Source organism: Pinus tabuliformis, chromosome 2_1 (genome assembly GCF_031772625.1).
Source record: "Pinus tabuliformis cultivar Carrire ecotype Pingquan chromosome 2_1, CPIR1, whole genome shotgun sequence".
NCBI classification, from domain to species: domain Eukaryota; kingdom Viridiplantae; phylum Streptophyta; class Pinopsida; order Pinales; family Pinaceae; genus Pinus; species Pinus tabuliformis.
This window is the reverse complement of record NC_142299.1, coordinates 309,983,863-309,993,178: the sequence shown is the minus strand read 5'-3', so window position 1 is coordinate 309,993,178 and position 9,316 is coordinate 309,983,863. Positions and strand designations below refer to the sequence as shown.

At 35.9% G+C, this 9,316-nt stretch overlaps 1 protein-coding gene across 1 annotated transcript; it reads left to right on the top strand.

Moving 5' to 3' along the window:
* Positions 1–539: 539 nt before the first annotated feature.
* On the top strand, positions 540–7,561 carry LOC149200080 (uncharacterized). Its single transcript, XM_089400843.1, has 4 exons — positions 540–629; positions 6,946–7,080; positions 7,177–7,259; positions 7,354–7,561. The coding sequence occupies exons 1-4, from the start codon at positions 540–542 to the stop codon at positions 7,559–7,561; spliced, it is 516 nt and encodes a 171-aa protein (XP_089256969.1).
* The last annotated feature ends 1,755 nt before the right edge of the window (positions 7,562–9,316 follow it).

Here is a 9,316-nt window from a genome sequence, read left to right as displayed (position 1 = left end):
GTTTTAGGGCTCTCTGTTATTCTTTACTAAGGCTGGATGGTGTGAAATGAGTTTTGGTTTTTCATTTGAAAGCGTATTCTGCTGAATTAAGTTTACGGGGAAGAGATGTTCGATTGGAGTTGCAGCATACACGTTTTTGGAGGTTCCTGTCAGCCTTAGTTCGGCTCCATTACAAAAGACGGAACGGATTCTTGATGAGAGCTGTTTTAACCGCATTGGGGATGAAGTATGCGGAAGGCAACGATGCCATAGGGGGAAAAACGCTCATAGAGCCATTACATATCTCATACAGCTATTAAAGCATATGCATCTGTGTTTCCAGAAGGGTCTTTGTCCTTTCCGTGCGGCGGTCTGTCGATCGAAGTCATTGTTGCTCAAGCAGAAATGGGAGCATCATATTACAGTGTCAACGCGATTAATGATATTTAGTCCAAAGAATCAAGTATTCAAGAAGCAATGGCGGTTGGCATGCAGAATTCCTACTGGTGTTCCGCCACAGACCCTATTGCGGTGAAAGGCTTGTTGTGGGGGCAAACGTAATGGCGGCAGGGCCATTCTCAAGTGCATCAATGAACCCTGCGCGTTCATTTGGGCCGGCGTTTGTTATGTGGCAGTGGAGAGACCATTGGGTATATTGGGTTGGTCCTCTGGTTGGAGGCGGTCTAGCAGCGGCCCTATATGAGAATTTCTTCATCATTCGAACCTAGCAAATTGTGCAAGGCCGTGAGCCTGTTATGTTTTTGGGATGATAACCTTTACATTTCAAAGATTATCATAAGGCATGAATACATATCCCTTTCGAACCATGGACCTGAGCATGCGCTATGGCGATGAGGTTGTCGAAGAATAGAAAGATAAGTTGACCTTGTGTGATATTCTTGTTTATGTGCAGCAAGAGAATGTTTAAATTACATGTTTTCTCAGTAGAAAATTTGTTGATGCATGCAGATAGAAAAGATTATTTGATATATTTTCTTGATGAGGAAAACCTATGATAATGCATGCACTGAAAGAATTATTATTATGGCTGCTATTTATTTTGGAAAATAGGAATCTGGTTTTGATTCTATTCTCGTTTTTACATGAGCTAATGAGTTAGAACTATCTTAAAAAGAGTTATACATTAGTAAACATTGTGAGTATATATATATACTAGTTTAATAGTAAGTCATGCTTGCTTATGCATATGAGATGATGCTAAAGAATCTATTTCAGACATTGTTTATTGATTCTTTAATAATGTAACTGATCTTGTTGCCAAGATTGTCGATGACTGCATTGACAGGAAACGACGGCAGATGGTGCCAAGGAAGGTGATGTTTAACATTATGACAGGAAAAAGATTATTCGTTCATGCAGATGAAGTCAAGCTGCAGTATTGCCCATTGCTAGAACAATTATGCCACAAGGAACTTTGCGTGTGGCGGTATGTAAATAAAAGATTACATGTAAATTGTATTAGCTTGTAGCTAGTTATGTGATAACCAAATGATAACTTATTGTAATGATTTTATAACAATGGTTAAGGGATGGAATCCCTTATAAGCCATTGAGTGAGGGGTGAAAACCCTCACGAGCGTTTAATAAGAAGATTAAACGTTTGCTGGTTTTCACCCTACGGGGTTTCCAGGGTATTTCCGTGTTCAATGGTGTGATTGATGTGATTGCCTTTTGTGTCAGATGGGTGATGTTGAATCCTTGATGTTGATGGTTCTTTATTAGATTGTATGATTATCTAATATGTTAAGGTTATCAAGAAATGGATGCATGGATTCATGAGACAGTTTATGTTATTTCAGTGATGATTAAAGATTATGCAATGCTTATGAAACTTACTGTCTTTGATGGCAATTTACTTGCACCAATGAATATTATATTTAATGGTTAATAATGAATTGAGGAGTTGTGAATTGGTTAATTACTTGTGGTAATTTGTACGAAAAATTCTAACTCCCTACTTTTGCCTGCGAGGTTATCGGGGTATGTGACAAGTGGTATCAGAGCTAAAGGTTGCAGTACTGGCGCCTTTGGGAATTGGTAAGCGGAAAGGATGTTGAGGTACGCCATCAGTAGGCATTAACTCAGGTATGAGTTTAATCAGTCGCATATTCATTTATGTCGTACACTACTTTTGGCATGATGGGTGTGATTCATGTTTATAACTTCCTTGAGAAATAAGTGATAAGTTGTTGCATAATTACATTCATAACATTGGATTCCTGATGAGGAAAAGACAATGAAAACTTTTGTCGCACTTAAGAACAATATTGAACACTCATTACACGTAAGAACAATATTGAACAGTCATTGAGGGAAGTAACAATCAACTACCAAGTTTTGATTTGCAAATATGACAATAATGCATTTAATGAACATGATTGAAGTTACAATAAACTAATTTCAATAAGTCAAGTAGTGGGACTTGATTGTAATAACTAACTTTTGATTCAGTCTTGTCATGGATGCATGAAGACGATTGGTAGTTGAGATTGGTTAGTGTTGTATGACTAACCCATAACACTTATATGCATTAATTGAATTGGACTAAGATTGCTACAATTCGTAAACAAGTAAAGTTGATTGATGTCACATGCATGGAATATGTGTGTGAAGATTCTTACTCTCTCTGTGCTATAGTACCAGTTGTTTATGAGAAGAGTTCTTAATTTTATTCACCATGAGAATGCATGATGAATAGTATATGCTTATGTCTTAATAGATTTAAAGATGATTACCCTCTAATTAAGTGAAATCCATCAGCATGATATGTGTTTATGTTAATCATTACTTGTTGGGAGATAAAAATCATTCGAGCTTCGATTTAATGATGGTTGAATTTATCTCTACTATGGGAATGATGGATTTCTTTTGCATATTGCATTCAGTGTGAGGTTAATTGTAAAGGCATGTTCAGTGGGTAACTTTTCTAGGACCCATTCGTGGTTTGATTACATGCGATAATTACTCATAAATAGACTACCTATGTTAATACAGTTGTCAGTAAACTCTAATTACCTTCCCCAACTGTAGATGCTTCCAAAGGAAATGGAAGCAAGGAGAAGGAAGAAGACCGTGCTGTAGGGACAGACGGAGATGGGAAAAAAAAAAGAGTTTGGGAATGACTAGATAGCACTTGATGTGCATGTGAGTATTCCCTTGACCATGCTTAAGGAATTGGAAGATGATAACTACAGTGTGTTGCTGTTAATGATTTTCGTAATGTCTCCTTGAAGTCATTAGTCTGAAATGGATACATAGTAGTGTTATGATATTTGTTGCATCTAGCATCAAGTGGTAACTCTGGTGCACGTGTGACACTCAGGAGATTATGCTTCTAATTGCATAAGTAGAGCAATTGCTTCCGGTAAGGGTGGTTTAACTTGTTAGTTATGCATGTTGACCCAAGGATAAGATAAGTGTCTTGTTCACTTACTTGAAGAACACGTATGAATGTTTTATATGATTTCTTAGTAGAGGAAGTATTTAATGCATGCAATAAAAGAATGGTTCTTTTATAGATTTTCTTGGTAAAGAAAATGGGTTAAGGCATGCAGTTAAAGATTGGTTGTTTATATGTTTTATTGGTAGAGAAAATATGATAATACTTGCAGTAAAAGAATTGGTTATTCTATATGCTTCTTAGTAAAGAGAATAGGTAGTTCCTCCTAGTAGGACTACATGTGAGTCTTGTGAGAGACATGTTTGTCTCTTGTTGTTTTTTTTGGAATAAAATCCTTGCTAAATATAGCCAAAGTATCTTCTTGAGAAAAGAGGACGAGGCATGTAAATGTCCTGAGGACATAGCATGGAAGGTGGCCAAGTTTTAAATATGTATCTTTATTGATAAAAGCTTCTTGGAAAATATATATATATATATGTTAATTGCATTATGATACTAGCTAGTTTCTAAGTTCTAGTGAAATGATTATGCATTACATGCATGATATAGATAGCTAAAGATGTGCTTCTAGGCACATAGATATTCACTTCTAACTTTTTGAAGGAAGAGTATAATATATATATATGCATAAATATAGTTTCATTCTAAGAGTGTGCATACTTCATGCATGAAGATAAAGGATTTGATGAGAGTTCTTGAAAAGGGAAATAGAGGTTCTTTCCTTAAAGACACATTAGAATAGTGTTCATACAAGAACCAAAATCCTTACTTGTTTCATGAAAAGAACTATGTGCATTAAAGTAAGGTAACCGGGTTAGGAGAACACATGTTGCATACTGGTAGCTATTGTGACTTTGTAATTATGAGTCTGGTTGTACTTAGAGGAAGTGTTCATGTTAGCTTCCTTGAAAATAATAATCTCTTGGAGAGATTGTCTTGTTGGATAAGCTGTGTTGATTGCTTGATTTTGATGCATAAAGGATAAGTAAACCTTGTTCTTGTATCTTGATTTTTATGCCGAAAGATAGATATCTTTAATAATTTCTTGAAAGGGAATCTTGAGAAATCCTCACATCGAAAGATAGAAGAATGAGGATTAAAATGACTTCCTTTAAGAAAGAGGCATGTGGTTTGTCGTATGAAATGATGGTGGTCTTCTAGTTAAGGGAATAAGTGTTGCATACATTAAAAAAGGGCTTATAGGATAAGCAATAGTATGCACAAAGATTAGTCATTGTGACGTAAGAGTTATGTTCTTGTATGTTAGAGAAATTATGTTTAATTACACTAACAATGCATGACTAAAGTTAGCCATAGTAAACGTAAGATAATACTCCATTAATGATGATTTGAATTGGAACAACAGACTATGGAAAAATTGGGAATGCTGAGAGTATTAACTCAACTGTTGTTGACATTTATACATTAATGAGTATTTGCATATGATTTTATACATGAAAATATTGTATGCATGAACATTCTTGGAGATGGAATAGGTGTTAACTGATGCATATTTATAACTAACGTTGCTGATGGGATTAAGTAGTGGTAGCTTAACGGCAACAAGAAAACTCATCACATAAATTGCTGCAATATGAAATGCAATTATAAATGAGAAAGAATGATGTTATATGATATGCATGAATTATGTTATTTGGAAAATTTGCATGCATACAACGTGTATGATGGATATGTTTCCCATCAATCTTGATGTTGTGGACCCATGATGAGGGGTTAAGTGTAAATGCATGGTATACATGCATGTCTGTTGTGCTAATGATAATGTTCATATGGTTCATTGTGTAAATTACTTTGAGAAAGAGATGGAAAAAGAGAAATATTCATGCTATGTCTGGTTGGGATCAGATGGCATAAGAGGAAAGAATTTCTTGTGTACGCTACGTCTGGTTAGGATCAGATAGCGTTTACTGGCGAGACCAGTGTAATTGCGGTCGAGTAGGACCTGCAAGTGCTTGGGTTGATGGCAATACCTACCCGGAGGGGTTGATGGTACTTGTCTGGCCGGAGTTGGGTTGATGGCAGCTACCTGCCCGGAAGGGTTGATGGTACTTGTCTGCCCAGATCTCCTCTCCCTAGAATTCTTGAGCTGGTTGGCCAGTGGGATTCTATGTTAGACCTGGTAAGGTCTCTATCGAAGAAACTGTCTGGATGTGAAAATGACTCGGTTTGGTTATGGAAACCAGTTTCCATGGGTTGGGAATTCTTTAGTCCATTGTGGTTTCATGGCTAAAGGAATTAACTAATCAGCTATATGTTATGTTAGAAATAAATTTTACATATAGTTGTGCGAAATGTGTTATGCACTTTTAACAGGAAATGAGTTTAATGTTCAATAAGGAGTAATTGGAAAAAAAAAAAAACTTAACTCCTTTATTGTATTATTGATGTTGTGAACATCTTAGTGGGAGCTAAGACAGTTTTTGCTTGATGCAATGATTGACTGTTTTGATGATTAGAGAATTATGTGCTCTTTTGGTACTTCTCGAGGTACTTTGCGGATGTCTTTGGTAAGAATTCGTTCAGTATGCACGTGGAACGGTGATTTATCATTTGATGATTAGTATTAGTGCTCTTTAAGTACTTATAAAAGTACTGTGATTTAGAAAGCATCTAACATTGCAATTGATTGCTAGTCAAAAGTATTTCATTTGACTCAAAATATAGTGACTAATGTGATTGAATTATTAGTCATATATTACAGGAGTTACTTACCATGGAAGGTTGAAGAGTTGTCCAACCACTATTAAATGTTTACATGAAGGTATTCATGATTTTCAAGAACAGATGGTAAGTAATGGTAAGTAGATACAGAGAATTGTTATCATGAATGAATAAGGGCCACGTGGTGGCGATTAGAAGTTGCATATTTTTGCAACTATTGATGCTTATAACTAATGATATTTCTTATGACTATATCATTACTATTTTTGTTTGTCGTCTTTTCTTGGAATGGAATCGCTGATTTCAAAAGGAAAGGATCACATTTTGTGTGGTTTAGATGGTAACACGATGAGTAAAATCGCAAGTTCTTAATGAAAGAAAAACACCGAGGACGGTGTTCCTGTTAAGGGGGGGAGTATGTAACATCCCTATGCGTAAAATATTAATTAATGAAATAGTAATTCTTTTTAAAGAAATTACGAATTAGTTTCAACAACTAATTCTTGTATCCATAGCGCTGTCAATTAAGAATGGCAGACAGGGGGCGCGTATGGCGGCTTAAAAATGGGAACTGAAGCCACCTGCTTTTCTAGACGGTTTCGAGAAAGACAACCGCCAGATTAACTGCGAGCGAGTCATCACTTCATGTAGGGGGCTTTAATGAGATTATGAACATAAACCCAATCCCCGAGCAAACTCCGGAACTATTTTCTTGATGCGGAACGGTTTTCTTGAGGGGACCGAAATGTCTAACTAGGGTTAGAGCGTATGCGTTTTAGGGCTCTCTGTTATTCTTTACTAAGGCTGGATGGTGTGAAATGAGTTTTGGTTTTTCATTTGAAAGCGTATTCTGCTGAATTAAGTTTACGGGGAAGAGATGTTCGATTGGAGTTGCAGCATACACGTTTTTGGAGGTTCCTGTCAGCCTTAGTTCGGCTCCATTACAAAAGACGGAACGGATTCTTGATGAGAGCTGTTTTAACCGCATTGGGGATGAAGTATGCGGAAGGCAGCGATGCCATAGGGGGAAAAACGCTCATAGAGCCATTACATATCTCATACAGCTATTAAAGCATATGCATCTGTGTTTCCAGAAGGGTCTTTGTCCTTTCCGTGCGGCGGTCTGTCGATCGAAGTCATTGTTGCTCAAGCAGAAATGGGAGCATCATATTACAGTGTCAACGCGATTAATGATATTTAGTCCAAAGAATTAAGTATTCAAGAAGCAATGGTGGTTGGCATGCAGAATTCCTACTGGTGTTCCGCCACAGACCCTATTGCGGTGAAAGGCTTGTTGTGGGGGCAAACGTAATGGCGGCAGGGCCATTCTCAAGTGCATCAATGAACCCTGCGCGTTCATTTGGGCCGGCGTTTGTTATGTGGCAGTGGAGAGACCATTGGGTATATTGGGTTGGTCCTATGGTTGGAGGCGGTCTAGCAGCGGCCCTATATGAGAATTTCTTCATCATTCGAACCTAGAAAATTGTGCAAGGTCGTGAGCCTGTTATGTTTTTGGGATGATAACCTTTACATTTCAAAGATTATCATAAGGCATGAATACATATCCCTTTCGAACCATGGACCTGAGCATGCGCTATGGCGATGAGGTTGTCGAAGAATAGAAAGATAAGTTGACCTTGTGTGATATTCTTGTTTATGTGCAGCAAGAGAATGTTTAAATTACATGTTTTCTCAGTAGAAAATTTGTTGATGCATGCAGATAGAAAAGATTATTTGATATATTTTCTTGATGAGGAAAACCTATGATAATGCATGCACTGAAAGAATTATTATTATGGCTGCTATTTATTTTGGAAAATAGGAATCTGGTTTTGATTCTATTCTCGTTTTTACATGAGCTAATGAGTTAGAACTATCTTAAAAAGAGTTATACATTAGTAAACATTGTGAGTATATATATATACTAGTTTAATAGTAAGTCATGCTTGCTTATGCATATGAGATGATGCTAAAGAATCTATTTCAGACATTGTTTATTGATTCTTTAATAATGTAACTGATCTTGTTGCCAAGATTGTCGATGACTGCATTGACAGGAAACGACGGCAGATGGTGCCAAGGAAGGTGATGTTTAACATTATGACAGGAAAAAGATTATTCGTTCATGCAGATGAAGTCAAGCTGCAGTATTGCCCATTGCTAGAACAATTATGCCACAAGGAACTTTGCGTGTGGCGGTATGTAAATAAAAGATTACATGTAAATTGTATTAGCTTGTAGCTAGTTATGTGATAACCAAATGATAACTTATTGTAATGATTTTATAACAATGGTTAAGGGATGGAATCCCTTATAAGCCATTGAGTGAGGGGTGAAAACCCTCACGAGCGTTTAATAAGAAGATTAAACGTTTGTTGGTTTTCACCCTACGGGGTTTCCAGGGTATTTCCGTGTTCAATGGTGTGATTGATGTGATTGCCTTTTGTGTCAGATGGGTGATGTTGAATCCTTGATGTTGATGGTTCTTTATTAGATTGTATGATTATCTAATATGTTAAGGTTATCAAGAAATGGATGCATGGATTCATGAGACAGTTTATGTTATTTCAGTGATGATTAAAGATTATGCAATGCTTATGAAACTTACTGTCTTTGATGGCAATTTACTTGCACCAATGAATATTATATTTAATGGTTAATAATGAATTGAGGAGTTGTGAATTGGTTAATTACTTGTGGTAATTTGTACGAAAAATTCTAACTCCCTACTTTTGCCTGCGAGGTTATCGGGGTATGTGACACTCAACTACTACTATATTATCATATCCATTGTATCTCCTTTACCCATATTGTAAATATTAAGCAATATGTATTAAGTTTCATCTTGTTCATTGAATATTACTTTATTATTATCAAATAGACGAAATGAAAAGACACTGTACAAATTATTGAGTTAGTAGACTATACATTAAATTAATAATTGAGAAACTGAAAATAATATTAAACACTATGCAGTAAGGTTCATCTTGTCCATTGAATATTACTTTATTATTATCAAATAGACAAAATGAAAAGACACTGTAAAAATTATTGAGTTAGTAGACTATACATTAAATTAATAATTGAAAAACTGAAGATAATGATTTAGTGTCTTTTCATCTTATCATCCTATAATAATGTATTATTCCATGGACAAAATAAAAAGCAAATTATTAAGTTAGTAGACTATATATTAAATTAATAATTGAGCAACTGAAAATAATATTAAGCACT

Coding starts and splice junctions, on each gene's coding strand:
- LOC149200080 (XM_089400843.1), top strand. CDS start 540: ATGGCGGCAGGGCCATTCTCAAGTGCATCAATGAACCCTGCGCGTTCA. Junction 7,081..7,176: donor TTAACCGCATTGGGGATGAA/GTATGCGGAAGG, acceptor CTGTGTTTCCAG/AAGGGTCTTTGTCCTTTCCG. Junction 7,260..7,353: donor TGGGAGCATCATATTACAGT/GTCAACGCGATT, acceptor GTTCCGCCACAG/ACCCTATTGCGGTGAAAGGC.